An 18,208-nucleotide genomic window follows, 5' to 3' on the forward strand; every position below is an offset into this window, starting at 1 on the left:
GTAGTGTTTTATAAATGTGTGTGTATTTTAAGCGCGGCGGTGTGTACCGCCAATGGAATATCGCGGTTAAAAGACTGCCGCGTAGATTTGTGGGTCGTGATAGTGTGGGCGTATTCCTGTTGGCGTGACGGTGGAGGATTTCTCATCGCCAGTTTATCACTGAACTTTGGTGTGGGGGACTTGTGTGGGTGGCTAGATTTTGGCAGATTCCGGCCTTTGGGTCATAATGGCCGTGGCGGAATTCAACGGCCGCTGCGGTGTGTTGGCGTTCTTCTGCACGGCAGTAAGCGGCTTTTACCGCCAATGTTTTAATGACCCCCATAGTGTACTAAGTGCTTTTTAGGGAAATTGTATTTCGAGATTAGAAGTTGTTGGATGACATAAATCAGTATTTTTAATTTGGAGAACCGAGTGATTGAATGAGTCATTTGGAGACCTGACCTTTTTGCTGATAAAGAAAAAGTTAAGTATTTTGCTAAATGCTCATTGGCAGAGTTTCGATAGTTTGACAAAAATACTTCCCTATTTTAACTGGGACATGAACACGCATTTAAGATGTCGTTCAATTTGCTTAGGCTGGATATATGCATTTTCCTTTCCAAACCTACAAGTTGCTGAACCTGAATATAGACCTAACTAGTCCAAGATTAAACACACAAAGGGTGGAATATCACGTGCAAACCTGAGAGCTTTCAAAATAATGTTTATCAGTGCTTGGGAAACATCTACCAGGAAAAGGTGATCACCGCAAGTTGTGCGGCCGAGTGGTGTGCATGTGTGGGGAAAATTATTAATGGTAAAAATCCACAGGGAGATGCATAGAATAATCTATTCAGTTCCTTCTGGACCCAGCCCAGTTTCTTTGGATGAGATGAGGGCTGTTGTGCCTGCCATTTGACTTCTATTGCTATTCTTCTATTATAGGTTGGTTTGCCTTCTTATGCTAGATCAGCTGATGTTCTGTAACCCCCACCAGTCACTTCCTCATCTTAAACTAGTGGTGAGGTATCCTGCCTAGCTTCTGACTGGAATGCCTTAGTTGGCTCTGCTCTTTGGGTCTTGCTGCTGGAGGTCCATCACCTTTAAGGCTGCTTGTTCAATGGTGGCAAAAGACCTGCCCTTCTCAGAGTGGGCTTTCCAAAGGTCATTTTACCTGGTTGCAAACGTGAAAAAAGCTGAAAGGTCTCCACTTACTCCCAGTGTGCCAGAGACATTTTTCTTTTGTTTTTCAGAAACAATTCCCCTATTTTGGGGCTCGTTTATGGAAAGAAAATTGCATACCGACAGACATTGCAATCTCACTGGGGATGCTCCCCTTTTTCTGTAGGAACTTTTTTTTGTAACATAATTTATTGATTTTCAAAATACCATAATATTCTTTCACAGCAAACAATTCCCCTCCCTCTCCCCCGCCCTTCCACCCTCTGAGGTCACAATCCATCACTTGCGCCCTCAACAGCGGATGTGGGCACCGTTATCACCCCATAGTTGGCCATGGGCTGTGTGCATCAGGTACTTTCCAGGCATGGACATATGTCTGACTCCCCTATATGGCTTGCCCAACTGCTCTAATCCTCTCCATCCCAGCAATTCCATATTTTATCTCATTTTTGAAGCAGCCACTCCTCTTATAGTGCACATTTTCCTGCGCATAGTAAACATCTATTTTGCGTTCGCATTCTCTTACTGTTGGTACCTCTGTGGAGCCCTATTTACACTCCAGTTCCCTCCTTGCCAGAAGAAAGCCCAGGTTGAATTGGAGCCGCTGGTAGGATGAAGTGTCTGGTCCACCCCAAATCCTACACTAACTGTGCCCTGGTTCTATATGAATGCCTGTGGTGCCCTCTTATCTGTGCATCATCTCTTCCCACTAAGCAAGGATACTCGGACAGTTCCACAGGGTATGAATGAATATGCCCCTCTGCCCGCAACCTCGCAGGCACCCTTCATCAGGCTTTTTCCCCATTTTATGTAATACTACCCTAGCATAGTATATACAATGTAAAATTTTAAGCTCTATCAGCTGATGTTGGGCCTTAATTGCTGAAATCCTGGGGAACTGAAACCCATCCTCTCATCCTCTATCTCTCCCACATCTTCCTGCCACTGGAACCTCAGGGGCTTTTGGTTCCCCTGTGTGTTTCTCAAGAGCATCTGCTATGTGCGGGAGATCACCCTGATGAGCACTGGCCCATGCAGCAGCTTGTACTCCAGGGTAGAGGGCTACATACCTTTCTCATAGGGTGACACCCTCGCCCCTAGGAACTTTTTCAGTGAAAATTCCCCACCCTTGCAAAAGGGAATTCTAAATATAACCAAACTGTAGATTATGTCTTTCTCCTTTCTTGTGAATCAGTCTTTCTTAGTCTGAAATTATTCCTTTCCCCAGTTCTGTTGTAGGCATCCAGTTCTAATAGTGACAGTTTCCATAATAGTATTTTTAGTAGGCACACTCTTCATTTCGCACTGTTTCTCTTTCCTCTTTTCTTTGTGTGCTTCTCCCTTCTCTGTGCATCGGCCTGTTTCCTCTTTCTGTGTTTCATAGCCTGGCATGTTTTCTCATTGCTTGACACCAGTTTTGTTCTCACATGTTTTTTTTTCTCCTGGCCGGTTTCTTGTGACCAGGATGCTTTGGAGATACTGGCAGAGGAGGCAGAGTTCGGCAACAGTGAGGGGCGCAGTCTGGCATTCGCCCGGGCAGCATCTGTACTTCGGTCGATACCCTACGCTGTGACACGCTTTGAGGATTTGAACAGTCTTCCGTGTTTTGGAGCTCATTCCAGGAAGATTGTGCAGGTACTGTGTCAGTAGTGCAGCGTGTGCCGACCTCGTATGCGGTGCAGAATATGCATATGCACACCTATCACATTTATCAGTGCAAGGACAGGGTGTAGTTGGATTCTTTTGATCTATTCATGTGGTCTCCCCCCAGAAGTGTATTTAATCATGGTGTGCCCTGCTGTCATTCTAATGAATGTTCCTTTGTCTCACCTTCTCTTCCAATGTCAATGTTAGGAGATTACAGAGGATGGTAGCTCTGTTGAAGTACAGCGGGTACTGCACTCAGAGAGATATCACACCCTGAAGGTATGGCTTATGCTTTCTCTGTATCGATTTGGGGTGGGGATGGTTTCTTATGTGAGGTATTGCTCTTTGGTAGATCCAATAAGATACTTCACAGAGGACTCTTAAGCAACTGTTGATTCTTTATGTGCAAAGACCTTGCCCACTAATTGCTAGACACTAAATACATGAAACATTGGTTACTTTTTTCAGGTCTTCAGTGGTATCTTTGGAGTTGGGAAGAAGACGGCTGACAGATGGTACCAAGAAGGGCTGCGAACCTTGGATGACCTGCGAAAAAAAGAAAAGAAACTGAATAGGCAACAGGAAGCTGGTAAGGAGAGCCATTGGTGTATGCAGCAAAATACTGTAAAACTGAGACACACATAGGCTTTGAAAATGTAGCATGTAGGCGTAACTAGAGTGTGTACAGAACACAATACAGAGTTTGGAGAAATGTAGAGCATACAATTATCTTTAAATCAAAGTAAGAGTTGGAGTAATTGGATCTAGAATGTGCATGTTTGAGTCAGGACAGAAGGGAGTTATGCCAAAGCATTGAAGAATCTCAATTCTTCAGAATTAGGGTCAGGTTCTGGGAGGTTGGTAAAAGTCATTTTGAAACCGAAGAAAAGCCATTTTGAAGTTATGTAAGGGGATCCTGCATGTTGGGAGAAATGTGTGTTTAATGAATTGTAGGACATCAAGAGCTCTTGTGATCATAGCAAGAGCAAACTTGATGGAAAGTAGACTGTTGGTGTGTATTGAGTCAATGCAAGAGTTGGAGGGAGGGTAGTATGCCTGCATACATATGGTCAATATAAGAGTCTGAGGAGTGGATACTGTAGGTATGCTTTGGGGTGCGTAACTTTAAATGAGTGCTGGGCACAGAACCTTGAAGCAAAGTATAATTGCTGTACAGAGTGTAGGGCAAGCATGGATGTTGGTTCAGACTAAATGTTTGTTTGAACGAAATTAGGAGATGAGGGGATTTTAAGTTTAGTTTAATTTTACATTTTGGTAAGCAAATAAGAATCTTAGAGGTGGCACCTACGAGCAGTTTTGGAGTTTAAATTGGAGGGGTGTTATGGTAGTAGGATTGTATTTAAGCAGATTCAGAGAAGTGTAGAATGTGTGAATCTCAAATGGGAAATTATGATCAGGTTTAAAGATGTGTGGCTTAAGTAATGGTCAAGGAAAGAGAACATTCACATGTTTAAGAAACTGGGCAGTCGGCCATTCATCCCCTTGCGTCAGAGAGAGCAGCCCAGTCTCTGAGGGCAACAGATGAATTCTGGCATCCCCTTAGGAAACCGCACTCTGCACATTAAGGATGCAGCATTGTATCTAGGAAACCAGAGCCACCCATTGAATTTAATACAATATAAACTTGTCAATGTGGAAAACTGTCCCGGTGTATAGTGAGCACCTGTGGTGTTATCACCTTATACCAGGTCCAGGTGTCCCCTATTAGTGAGGTGTAGACAGTGTTTAGGAAGCCAGGGCTCTCTAGAGGCAGCTGTGGATGAGCAGCCATGACGTAGCTAGGAAACATGCAAAGTTTATGCAGTACCACTACAGTCACATAGCACTTACACACATGAAAGAACCACACAGTGTTACAAAAACAAAGGTACTTCATTATAGTAACACAAATACTAAAATACTGTATAGTCAATACTCCAATAGGAGGTACGTAAACACAATATCATGTACACATTAGATGTCGGTGATTAGCATAGAAAGCAATATTAAAGATTAAAAACGATAGCAAATAGTGAAGGCTTTAGGGAGAGACCAAACCATATACTAAGTAAGTGGAAAGGCAGTCCCCCACCCAAGGAAGTGGAATCGGGAAAGGGAAGCTGGAGGAACTAGTAACCCCAAAAGGTAAGTGCCAGAGTGCCCTCCAGCGACCAGGAGAGAAGAGGTAAGTACCTTGCTTTCCCCCAACCCACAGGAGAGCTTTGGAAAAGGACTGTGCAAGACCCAGACAAGACTGGAAAAAAACCAAAGGTAGATCCTGACAGAAGAGGACCTGCAAAAGAAGGGGACCAAGTCCAGTTCGAGTTGGAGTGTCTGGCTGTGGCGGGAGTCACTACCCACCCTTCTGTGTATGCAGGACCAGGTCAGCGGTGGACGAAGAAAGTCAGCAGTGCAGCACAGGAGCAGAAGATGAGTTCCAGAAGTGATGCAAGTGATGTCCCACGTCGTCCGGAGAAGTGAGGATCCACGCAGCCGGTGGTTGTTGTAGTTGGTGCCTGCAGATGCAGGGGAGTGACTCCTTCACTCCAAGGGAGATTCCTTCTTACTACTTGTGCAAGCTGAAAACTAGTTGCACTCAGCGAATGCACAGCAGAGAAATGTTGCTGGAAGGAGCAGAAACAATGTTGCAAAGCAGAATAGTCGTTGGAGTTGCAGATTGACGGTTCCTGGAGGGTCCAGTTGGAGTCCCGGTGGCCAGAAAATGAAGTACTGGATGCAGAGGAGTTCGACTGGAATCTTGCACGTTAAATCTGAAGACCCACCCGGGAGGGAGAATCTAAATAGCCCAGGAAGGGGGTTTGGGAACCTACCAGGGTGACCACCTATCAGGAGGGGGCTGTGACATCACCTGCCTGACCTGGCCACTCGGATGCTCCCAGCGGCCTCCGCCCACCTTAGATTCAAGATGGCAGAATCAAGTTTCCACCTGGAGGAGTTCTGGGCACAACCTCTGGTGTGGTGCTGGACAGGGGAGAGGTCCCTCCCCTTTCTATTGTCCAGTTTCGTGCCAGAGCATGGACCAGGGGTCTCTGGACTGGTGCAAACCGGTTTATACAAGGGGGGCACCAAATGTGCCCTTCAAAGCATACCAGTGGCTTGGGGAGGCTTCCCCTCCCAAGCCATTTAACACCTATTTCCAAAGGGAGAGGATGTTGCCTGCCTCTCCTAAAGAAAAATCTTTGTTCTGCCTTCCTCTGCTTGAGCTGGTCAAGCAGCAGGAGGGCAAAAACCTGTCTGAGTGGTGGCAGCAGCACGGGCTGCCCGCAAAATCCCAGAAGACTGGTGGGGGTCCTCTAAGAAGCCCCCATAGTTCATGGAATCATACAACCAATACTGGCTACTGGCAACAGTATTAGGGTATGATTCTGACATGTTTGATACAAGGTTCGAAGTTACCATTATGTAGCTGGACACAGTTAAGTCACCTGTGTCTAGTACACGGGTAAAAATGGCTTCCCCGCACATACGAAGTTCAGTGAAATGGAGCTGAAGTTCGTAGGGGTACCACTGCTCATGCAGGGGTACCCTCATACACAGGGACCTGCACCCTGCCCTCTCGGCTAGGAGGGCCTGCCATAGGGGTGACTTACAGTGACCTGGTGCAGTGAACTGTAGTCAAAGGGTGCATGCACCTTTTCATGCAAACTGCAATGGCAGGCCTGTAGGCACATTTTGCATGGGCTCCCATGGGTGGCACAATACATGCTGCACCCCATGGAGAACCATATACTAAGTACCATATACTAGGGGCTTATATGGGGGCACCAGTATGCCAATTGTGGGGTGTGCCAAGTCCTAAGCAACCAAATTTAAAGGGAGAGAGCACAGTCACTGGGTTCCTGGTTAGCAGGATCCCAGTCGACCCAGTCAAAAACACACTGTCAGCAGGCAGAATGTGTGGGTAACCATGCCCAATAGAGGGTGCTTTACTACATAACTCCCCCCCCCCCTCCTCAAACGAGGAACCATAAGACTAACCTTGCCCAGTTAAGTCTCCATTGACTAAGTGGAAATATCTGGAGAGTCCATCTGCATTGGAGTGGTACTCCAAGGACTATGTTCCACTGTATAGTCCATTCCCTGTAGTTATATGGACCACCTCAAAAGTTTGGGATTTTCACCTTTCATCTGTTTTAACCATAGGAGGGGCTTGTGGTCTGTTTGAACAAGGACGTGCGTGTCAAATAAGTATGGACTCAACTTCTTCAAATCCCAGACCACAGCAAAGGCCTCCCTCTGTATGGCTGACCAATACTTTTCTCTGGGGTCAACCTCCTGCTAATGAAAGCTACAGGTTGATCCTGGCTCTCTTCATTCAGTTGAGATAGTACTGCCCCTACCCTTACCTCAGAAGCATCTGGCTTCACAATAAATTGCTTTGAGTAGTCAGGACTTCTTAATATAGGAGCAGAGCAAATGGCCGGTTTAAGGTCATGAAAAGCTTTTTGGCAGCTAGCTGTCCACAAACCTTTCTTGGGCATCTTTTTTTATAGGTGAGGTCGTTTAGAGGGGCTACAATGTTCCCATAGTTCTTGATGAACCTCCTGTAGTACCCTGTCAGGCTCAGGAAGGCTCTGACTTGGGTTTGTGTGGTAGGGGCAGACTAATCCTGAATGGTCTGGATTTTGTCCTGTAGTGGTTGGATCTCTCCTTCGCCTACTAGGTGGTCCATATAAAGCACTTTTCCCTGCTCTATCTGGCACTTTGAGGCCTTCTTTCTGCAGGTCCTCCAATACATTCCCAAGGTGGACCAGGTGATCCTCCCAGGTGGAGCTAAAGATTGCTGTGTCATCAAGATAAGCTGCACTGACGCTTTCCAGACCTTGGAGAACTTTGTTCACCAACCGCTGGAATGTGGCAGTTCCATTCCTTAATCCAAAGGGCATCACTGTGAAGTGATAGCACCCACAAAGAGCGGAGAATGCAATTTTTGGTGTACCATCTTCTGTCAACTCGATCTGTCAATTGCCAGCAGTCAAGTCAAAAGTGCTCAGATACTTAGCAGAAGCCAGTGTATCTATGAGCTCATCTGCCCTTAAGATAGGATGAGCATCTATTTTAGTGAAAGTATTGAGACCCCTGTAGGCCACACAAAACCTCCTCTACTTTTTACCATTTTGGGAGTGTGGTTTTGGGACAAGGACTACACGAGTAGCTCAGGGGTTGTCAAAGGGCTCAATGACTCCCAGGTGCAACATCTTTTACACCTCAGATTTGACGCACTCCCTGACATGATCAGGCTGCCTGTACATTATACTTTTAACAGGCAGGCTGTCACCTCCGTCAATTGTGTGTTCACACCATGACATTTGACCAGGGGTCAGGGAGAACAGTTCAGAGAGCTGTCCCAGGAGGTTTCTGCAGTCATCGTTTTGTGACTCAGAGAGGCAGTCTTCAAGCACAACCCCATCTATTGAGCCATCTATTGTAATTTTGGAGAAGAGGTCAGGGAGCAAGGTCATGCCAGACCTGTCAAATTAGGGCTTTGGGCAGTTCACATGAAGCATCCTGTGGGGGCTTCTAGGTGTGCCTAGGTCAAACAGATCGGTGACCTCAGCCTTTCTCTCCACAATAGTGTGTGGTCCACTCCATTTGTCTTGAAGTGCCCTGGGAGCCAGAGGCTCCAGGACCCACACCTCCTATCCTGGCTAGTAAACAGTCAGCACAGCCTTCTGGGCAGGCCATTGTTTCTGCAACTCTTGCCTGTCCTGAATGTTTTTGGAAGCCCTCTTCATGTACTCGGTCATCATAGATCTGAGGCCTAGTACATAGATTGGAGGCTTTAGAGGGTGCTCCCAGCCTTCTTTCACAAGTGCAAGGAGACCCCTCACAGGGTGTCCAAATAGAAGTTCAAAGGGGCTGTAGCCCACTCCCTTCTTAGGAACCTCCTTATAGGCAAAGAAGGGGCAATGTAATAGGACATTCCATCTCCTCCTGAGGTTTTCAGAGAGTCCCATTATTATGCCTTTGAGAGTTTTATTTAACCTCTCAAATAGTCCATTTGTTTGTGGGTGGTAAGGGGTGGTGAATTTATAAGTTACCCCACACTCCTTCCACATGGCTTTAAGGTAGGCAGACATGAAGTTTACACCCCTTTATGATAACTGCCTCTTTAGAGAAACCCACCCTGGAGAAAACTTACAGGAGGGCTTTGACCACTGCAGGGACTGTAGTGGTCCTAAAAAGAATGGCCTCTGAGTATCTGGTGGCATCGTCCACTACCACCAGGATGAACCTATTACTGGAGGCTGATGGAGGGCCAAGGGGACCAACAGTATCCACCCTGACCCCTCTCAAAGGGCACCCCAACCACTGGTAGTGGAATTAACAGGGCCTTTGGTGTGCCACCTGCCTTGCCACTGCCTTGACAGGTTACACAGGAGCAACAGAACCCCTTGGTGTCTTCTGACATATGGGGCCAGTGAAAGTGTGGGACAAGCCTGTCACAAGTCTTGCTTTGCCCCAAGTGGCTTGCGAGAGGAATATCATGTGCTAGAGTTTACAGGAACTCCCTAAACTTCAGAGGGATAACCAGTCTCCTAGTGGCACCAGGTGTAGGGTCCTTTGCTTCTGAGTATAGGAGGTTGTTATCCCAGTACACTTTATGGGTACCACTGATATCCCCTGCCTCTTGGTACTGCAGCTTGCTGCCTTAAGCTCTCCAGTGTGATACAGGTTTGCTGTTCCTTACTGACTTCCTCCCTGGTGGCCCCCTGCACCCAAGGGCTCAGCTTTGTCAGCTTGTAGCTCCTCTAGAGTAGGTTCCACCAAAGGAGTGGATTCTTCCCCCTCAGGCGTTCAATCCTCACTGGAGGGTGGAGCAGGGGGAATCTTTTTACCCTTTCTGCTCGTTAGTTTAGGATCCTCCTGGGCCATTATTCCAGGCTCCATGGTTCCCTGTTCTTTTTGTTTCTTTGCCTGTGGTCTAGTGAGGGCAAAGATATGCCCAGGGATGCCCAGCATTGCTGCATGGGCCTCCAATTCCACTTCAGGCCAAGCTGAAGTCTCCAAGTTGTTACTTAGCAAACATTCTACAGGTAGGCCAGAGGACACTATAACCTTTTTAGGTCCAGTAACCCACAACCCCCACCCTCCACCCCTCAGCTGAAATCAATAACTGCCATGGGGTGGCACAAAGTGTTATTATGAGCATCAGTTTCTTGGTACGTGTGACCAAGTAGGTGTTGCTCAGGAGACACCAGTATTTTCAGTCATCATAGTGATACTAGCACCTGTGTCCCTGTAGCCCTCAGCCTCAATACCATTGAATAATGGATGCTGCCTATACTTACCCATATTAAGGGGATGGGCAGCTAGAGTGGCAGAGTCAATGCCCTCATCAGAGACCAATAGAGACTCAGTGGTCTCTCTGACTAGCCCAAATCCCACTACAGTCCTCAAGGTGAGCCCAGCTCTGCTTTCAGTCTGATTACTACTAGTACTATTACCACCACTACTGCTATTGCTAGGGGCACTGGGGGTACAAATGGTGTTAGTATTGGTGGGGGGCTTGGTGCCTTTCGTAGGACAGGAGCTGTCTCCTACCCTATTGCCTTTGTTTTTACACATGTAGCACTAAGGCCTTTTAAGGTTGGTGGGAGAGAATGCAGATTTATTCCCACCCCGAGGAGTTTTGTGGGCCTGATGAAAACTCTTTAGTTTTATCTTTTTCCCCACCCTTATCCTGATGCTTACCTGCTTCCTTCTTCTTGTGGTCACCCCCTGTGTGAGATTTCCTACTCACCCTGGTACAGACCTACTTGTCTGCCTTCTTTTCCAATTCTTGGGGAGAGGTCAGATCAGAGTCCACCAGGTACTGATGCAGCTGAACAGATATACAGTTGTTCAAAAAGTGCTCCCCCAGAATTAGATTGTATAAGCCTTGGTAGTCGCTTGCTTTGCTCTCATGCAAACAACCTTCCAGGGCCTTCACAGAACAGTCCACAAAATCTGCCCAATCCTTGGAGGACTCCTTTTTGGTTTCCCTGAACTTGATACTGTATTGTTCAGTGGTCAAACCGAAGCCATTTAATAGTGCACTATTTAAAGCTGTATAAGTGTCTGCATCCTCCTCTCTGACAGTGAGGAGTTTGTCTCTGCCTTTGTCAGAGGAGAGCCACAAGATTGTTGCCCACTGCCTTTGGGGGACCTTTTGAACTTTACAGGCCCTCTCCAAAGCAGAGTACCAGTTGTAGATGCCATCTCCCACATTGTAAGGTGGGACTATGTTGCTCAGGTTCCTAGAATCATAAGAGTCCTCCCTGATTCTGGTGAGGCTCAAATTGCTGCCACCATGGGATGTTTACCCCAAACCCTGTATTTCCCTTCCCACTGCCAAGGCATTCCTACCTAGGGCCAGCTGTTGCTGCTGCTGCAATCTCAGCTTGGCCTCCTCCAACCTCAGCTTCCTAAGCTCCCATTGTAAGGACCCTTCCTCTGAGGTGGAGCAGTGGGTCCCCTCAGATACTGAGGAGACATGGGAATGGACAGAGGAGGATCTGTCTCTCTACCTGGGAACTCTCTGTACAACCCTCTTAGGAGTAAGGGTGGGCCTACTGGAATGACCCGCTTCTGACTACCTGCAGTGCTCCTAACAGAGCTATGGTGTTCCCCAGGTTTTTCCTTACCCTCCCAAGTATAGTCTAAATCTTCCCTGTCTAGTATTGGAGGGTCCATTCCTACATCTTCCTCCTCCTGGCTGCTAGCATTGTCTTGGTCTGCTTGGAGAAGTAGGCCAAGAAATAGGCTCTTATTGGGATTTCTCCCTGTCTTCAGTTTTTTACTGGCACACATCTCCCTAGACTCTTGGAATGTAAAACCCTCATAGTAAGAGTCTGGGGCCTGAGAGTTGTGCTCTACTGAAGACATTTTCTTGCTAGAGTGGTGTAAGTGTGCCTAACTACTTTAACAACTAGGCTACCAGAAAAGTTTGGAGCAAGTGGCTATGCTAGACCCGTAGCTTATCCAAACTTAGGAGACTAGAAATCCTAACAACGAAGTGTAGTTTGTACCTAGAAGCTAGTAATGGTCTTACTTGTGGAACGTAACCAGTGACAGAGTGGTAAGACAATTGCAAGTGTCTTATCCCACTGCGGCTAACCAATGTAGGAAGCTGGCCTGGTATGGGGTGAGCACCTAAGGTGTTATCACCTTATACCAGGTCCGGCTACCCCCTATTAGTGAGGTGTAGACAATGTCTAGGAAACCAGGGCTCTCTAGAGGAAGCTGTGGATGAGCAGCCAAGACTTATCTAGGAGACATGCAAAGCTTATGCAATACGAGTATAGTCACACAGCACTTACACACATGAAAGAACCACACAGTGTTACAAAAATAAAGGTACTTTATTATAGTAACACAAATACTAAAATACTTAATAGGCAATACTCCAATAGGAGGTAAGTAAACACACTATCATGTACACATTAGAAGTCTGTGATTAGCATAGAAAGCAATAGCTGGACAGAGGTAGTGACTGGTGTCCAGTTCACGGGTAAAAATGGCTTCCCCGCACTTACGAAGTCCATGGAAATGGAGCTGGAGTTCGTAGGGGCACCTCTGCTTGTGTGTGAGGGCACCCCTGCATAAGTACCTGCACCCTGCCCTCTGGGCTAGGATGGCCTTCCATAGGGGTGACCTGGTGTAGTGACCTGTAGTGAAAGTTTGCCTACACCTTTTCAGGCAGGCTGCAATGGCAGGCATGCAGACACATTTTGCATGAGCTGCCACGGGAGGCCCAATACATGCTGCAGCCTATGGGGAACCATATACTAAGTACCATATACTAGGGATCTATATGGGGCCACCAGTATGCCAATTTTGGTGTGTGCTAAGTCCTAAGCAAACAGATTTAGAGGGAGAGACCACAGTCACTGGGGTCCTGGTCAGCAGGATCCCAGTGAACACAGTAAAAAAACACACTGACAGCAGGAAAAAAGTGGGGGTAACCATGCCAAAAAGAGAGTACTTTCCTACAGCCCATGGGATAGGTTGCTTCATAAATCTACTTGCCCTGTAAAATAAAAAAAATACACTTGTCCCTTTGGTGCCAAGTAGTGTGGTGACAAATTATGGCCGCAGTCTCATTATATAAAAGCTCAGATTATAGCCTCTCTGAATATGCCAGGGCTCACACTATAGTAGGATTTAAAATTAGCAATTCCCTTATATTGCAGCCTTTCCACTGATCTACAAACTAGAGCTAGAGGTAGCAGTAAGTAACAGTTCCAGAGTTGGAATGCCCTTTGAAATCCTTGCAAACCAACAAACTTGCATGTTTTAGGGGTTTTTACCAGCTCTACTCTTTTCTTCTAGTGAGAGAGGTTGGAAATTTACTCCTGACAATCACAGGAGTAAAATTTCTTCTACAGTTGGATAAAAAAGTGGTTGGAGGAAAATTGAACTTGTAAACACTGAACAGATTTTCGCATACGCAAATCGAAACATGCATGTTTGCTCGTGCTAAAAGGCAGTTCATAAATATTTTCGAGAGGTGCAGTTTCCTGACTCAATTCTTGTGAATTTGTGAAAGCTGTAAATCTGCTCCAATGCAAGGACAGATACCATTGGTGCACTTTTGTTACTTTCTTTAAGAATTGGGTCAATAATTAGGTCTGGCATTAACCAAGCCCTTTTATTTTTATTAAAATTCTGTTTCTTTTACTGCCTATCTACAGGCTTCACTATGAGTGACGGCATTTTGCTCTTTCACAAGGAGCATATCAACACACAAAGTAATTTTATTCAGTACCAGGAACGTTGTGGCAATGTGACTTTTTGAGAACAAAAAATATTTTTGTTTTGCCAATGTTTTTTTTATATTGGTGAGGGCCCGGCAGCTCCCACAGCTATAAAGTTGTACAAAAACCATGCCAAAATAAGGCATGAATTGGCAAAATCGAAAGGCTGACCACCAAGTCAGAACTTTTGGCTTTGCCAATGCTTGTTTAGTTTCATGTTTTTCATAAGCTTGTTGAGACTTGTTACCCTGAATTTCCATTATGATTTTTTTTTTTTAATTCTTGCATGTCTCAACCCATTTTACTAAATGATGCTTCAAACCAATGGTTCCTAAAATTTCACTGTAGTTTAGCAAAACGTTTATTCCCCAGTTACATTTTTTGTGAAAAGTTTATTTTGAAAGCAAAGAACCATCAATTTTGCTTTCAAGATTTTGCCAAATATTTGCATCTAATCAGCCTTGTGTGATCATTATACATAGCCTCATATTGTTAAACTTTGTAAACGTGAATATACTTTTTTGCACTGGAACCACAGTCAGTAGTGTGGTCTGAGGGTTATAACATTTTGTTAACAGTGCTCACCCTAATAATAAAGGCTTTGCATTAATGAACTTTAAATATACGTTCGAACAGCATTGACATATAAACACAAATAGTGCCCTTCTCTGATACATAATGTACTTTAAACTGGTAGCGAAAAATAGATACACAACCTTGTTCTCCTTGACCCCAAACAATATGCCCTGGGCGTAGGCCCCAATTAAAACAAGTTTCTTAAATGGTCCCCGTACACAAGTGTCCGGTGTAATCAAAAACATCAATGCAAGGTTACCAAAAAGGCAAATATTTATTTTGAAATCTGAGACTAAGCAGGCTAGAAGCGCAGAGGGTATGTGATGTACAAAATGAAGGAATATTTTCAATGTACAATTTAATTAATAATTCTAGAACCGGGTCTTGGATAGCTTACCATACATAGATCTCGCGACAGCCAAATCTGCTGTTTTCAAGATGATGTATTACATTTCATTCCCCTCCATAACCATTCTTAGGGCACTGTTTAATGTCTTTCTTTTAGCAAGAGAAGCCTAATGTGAACTGTACAGTCCTCTCCTTGCTTAGGAGATTTGACCTTGCACCCCTGAAAGGGAAGCTTCATCTACCATATTTATGAGTGTTGATTATCCCTCACACAATTTCAGAATCATCCAGTTATTTAATTTTTTTTCAGATTGACTTCTGTCACTATTTTACAGCCTTTACAGCTGAAAGACAATTGGCAGCCACCATCTTCTTTCTGCTAGATGCTTTCTAATACATTTCAAGTGGCACATATAACTTTGTCACTTTATGTGGTGCATTCTTACCAAATAACAAAACACACACGAGCAAATGTGAATTTTGGCTTATAGGATTGTTATTTGGGGCCTTCATTAAGGGAAAGGTTTCAGTGGTAGCTTTTGGGCTCAATGGAGTTTGCTGAATCTGTTGGTGATGAGGGTGGGGATAGTATTATTGCTTGTATCAAAGATTTCTCACTCATGTTTCATCTTTCAGGGCTTCAACACTACACAGATCTCAACAGTCCTGTGACCCGATTGGAAGCTGACAAGATCCAGCATGTTGTACAAGACGCTGTCCTGAGATTCCTTCCTGGAGCCATTATCACTCTAACTGGAGGGTTTCGAAGGTAAAAGGAAAACACTACACAGCTTTAAGCTGATAGAACGCACTGTTACGCAAATATTGTCCTGGTTCTATACTCTTAAGCTCATCCATCACAAGAGAAAAGTTAGATTTGAAGTCCTTTTTGAAAGAATGAAAGGTTTTGTTACAAATGAAGCTTCTGACCCAGTTCTTTCCTGCAAGATCCAAGAAGGTGAGGTTTTTGAAATATGCAGATGATGCAAGGATGTTCAGTTGTGCATGGGGGAAGAATAAGGAATCTGACAGGGGAGTATAATATTAATCTTCAAAGATACTGTGGACATGCTGTGTTGATGGCCAGTGTACCATTCAGAGGGTTTTAAACTGAATTGTCTGTGACTCACAGAAATTGAAGTTCAAACAGCAAAGACAAAACATAATTGGTTTTAAGAAGAAATATAGCCTGCTTGAAAGAAGATGGAGTGGAAGTCGTGGGGAAAGAGTGGTTGGGGTAGTTGCATATGGTGGTAGCATTCTGGATATAAATAAGCAGGTCAGAGATGGAGAGACAAGCCTAATTCAAGAATGGACAGTGTTACAACAGAGATAGCAGGTAAATAAAATGTACTTTATTACAAATACAGTTAGGAGGCAACCACCAACAAAATCACAGAGAAAATGAGCCGTCTGCCTCCCGTCTCATCTCCTGTTCTGACTCTGTGGAGTTCAGAGCCAACCAAGACTCTACATTCCATAACACTACAAGGGACACAATCTCAAAACATGAAACAGGATAAAAAACTCCTCTCCCATCAACAGTAACTGAATACAAAATTCTAGAACTAAAAATATAAACAATCATTAACATACCATGCACAAAATCAATAATACTGTATAATGTAAATGTTACCAACAAAAAATAGTTAAATCACCCTACTACAAAATCTCTACACTTCTCAGGTTACTTACATTTGAATTTCACACAACGTTCCTCTGCAAATGGTCTTTCCAGCACACTACTGTCTATTGCTGAGAGCTGGGCACAGGCCACCTGGGAGATGTGGGGATCAGAGGACTCTGGTCTATGGAGGAATACAGACTTCACATAAACATGTTGGAACTCAGTGCGATCCGACTGTCATTGAAGGCCTTTCTACCCTCCATCAAGGGAAGGCTAGTGCAGGTGTTCACGGACAACACTACCACCATGTGGTATTGCAACAAACAGGGTCAGGGTGGGGTCGTGGACCCTCTGTCAAGAGACTGCGCTTCTGGACATGGCTGGAAAAGCAGGGCATATCTCTGATGGTTCAACATCTTGCAGGTTCTCTGAACGCCAGAGAGGACCAACTCAGGTGTCAACGCCTAGCGGATCCTGAATGGCGTCTCCATCCAGAGGTGGCGCAAAGTCTCTTTCAGCAGTGGGGAGAGCCTTGGTTAGATCTGTTTGTTTCTGCAAGAATGCACAATGTCAGCAGTTTTCCACACTGGAGTTTCCAAGGCGGTTCTCGCTCTGAGATGCTTTTCATCTACAGTAGAGCTCAGGCCACATGTACACCTTTACACCCATACCACTCCTGACCAGAGTTCTCAGGAATATCAGGAACAACCTGGCCCATCATGGCTCCGGACTGGGCACGGAGAGTCTGGTGTCACGATCTTCTGAACATGAGCGTCGATCCTCCAATCAGGCTTTCCCTTCAGGAAGATCGTCTGTTGCAGCAGCTCGGGACGGTGCTCCAGCCTGTCAACTCTACGTCTTCTTGCATGGAGATTGAGCAGCAACAGTTGGCAGCTTTTGACCTTCCTCCTAAAGTCTGAAATGTTATTTTGGAGGCCAGGCTTCTATCCACCACGGCAATATAAGCCTGCTGATAGAAGAAATGTATATTATATTGTACAGAAAAGTACACTGACCCTCTTTCTGCATCTCTTTTTGATGTCCTTTTTTATTCTTACCCTTGTCCAACAGGACTCTGCTTTGGGACCTCTGAAGGGTTATCTTTCTGCAATGTCAGCCTTCTTGTAGCTGCCTGACCAACCCTTCTTATTTAAAACCCCTACTGTAAATAGATTCCTGGATGGCCCTGTACACGTTTCCCTCTTCTCCTTTCCCTCTTCTCCTTTCCCTGTGCCCCAGTGGAGCCTTAATTTGGTCTTCACATTCTTGATGTGTGCTCCTTTGGAGCCTCTTAATAATTGTCTATTCCGGCTCCTCATGCCCAATACAGCCTTTCTTGTAGCAATTACATCTTCTTGGAGAGTGAGTGAGCTGCAGGCTTTATCATCCAAACCTCTCTGCTAGTCTGTTTTTCCAGACAAACTAATGCTTTGCACTAGGGCCTCTTTCCTCCTGAAAGTGTTGACACCATTTCATGTGGTTCAGTCTGTCAGCTTGCCCACTTTTTACGCAACTCCACATCCCTCTAAAGAAGAGAAGCTACCCCACCATCTGGACCCAAAAACAGCGTTATCATTCTGCCTTGATTGCACAAAAAAGTTCCGGATGGACTACTAACTCTTCTGGGCGACGTTGGTACGAAGTAAAGTTGGGCAGTGCACAAATGGGCCACCTCCCAGTGAGTCATTCTCGGCATCAAAATCTGCTACGCATTAGCTAAGAAGCAACCTCCAAAAGCTTGCGGGTTCATTCTACCAGAGCCAAAGCTGCCACCACTAAGTTAGCACGTGAAGTCCCAGTCCTGGACATCTGCCAGGCAGCAACATGAGCTTCCTTGCATACTTTTGCCAAACATTACTGTCTAGATAGTCATGTCCTCAGGTATGGGCGTTTTGCTCGTTCGGTTCTGCAGGACTTCCTAGTTTAAATTTGTCTGCTGTCCCACCACCGGGGTTGGTATTGCTTGGGTATCTATTCAAAGGTGAGCAATCTGCTGCTAGAAGTCCCTATCAGATGAACAAGTTATTTACCTTCGGTATCACCTTACCTAGTAGAGACAATATCTAAAGGGGTGTGGAATTCAATAAAA

At 45.3% G+C, this 18,208-nt stretch overlaps 1 protein-coding gene across 10 annotated transcripts in view; it reads left to right on the forward strand.

Annotated features, from left to right (window-relative positions):
- POLM (DNA polymerase mu) overlaps positions 1 to 18,208 on the forward strand; it is a 269,353-nt gene that overhangs the window by 116,938 nt on the left and 134,207 nt on the right. For all 10 annotated transcript variants that reach the window (XM_069214376.1, XM_069214374.1, XM_069214384.1 and 7 more), the window contains 4 exons: positions 2,626 to 2,796; positions 3,016 to 3,087; positions 3,277 to 3,397; positions 15,129 to 15,261. In XM_069214376.1, the coding sequence (XP_069070477.1) occupies positions 2,626 to 2,796; positions 3,016 to 3,087; positions 3,277 to 3,397; positions 15,129 to 15,261 (497 nt within the window). The remainder of the gene's footprint in view (positions 1 to 2,625; positions 2,797 to 3,015; positions 3,088 to 3,276; positions 3,398 to 15,128; positions 15,262 to 18,208) is intronic.

The sequence above is a fragment of the Pleurodeles waltl genome, chromosome 11, assembly GCF_031143425.1.
Source record: "Pleurodeles waltl isolate 20211129_DDA chromosome 11, aPleWal1.hap1.20221129, whole genome shotgun sequence".
NCBI classification, from domain to species: domain Eukaryota; kingdom Metazoa; phylum Chordata; class Amphibia; order Caudata; family Salamandridae; genus Pleurodeles; species Pleurodeles waltl.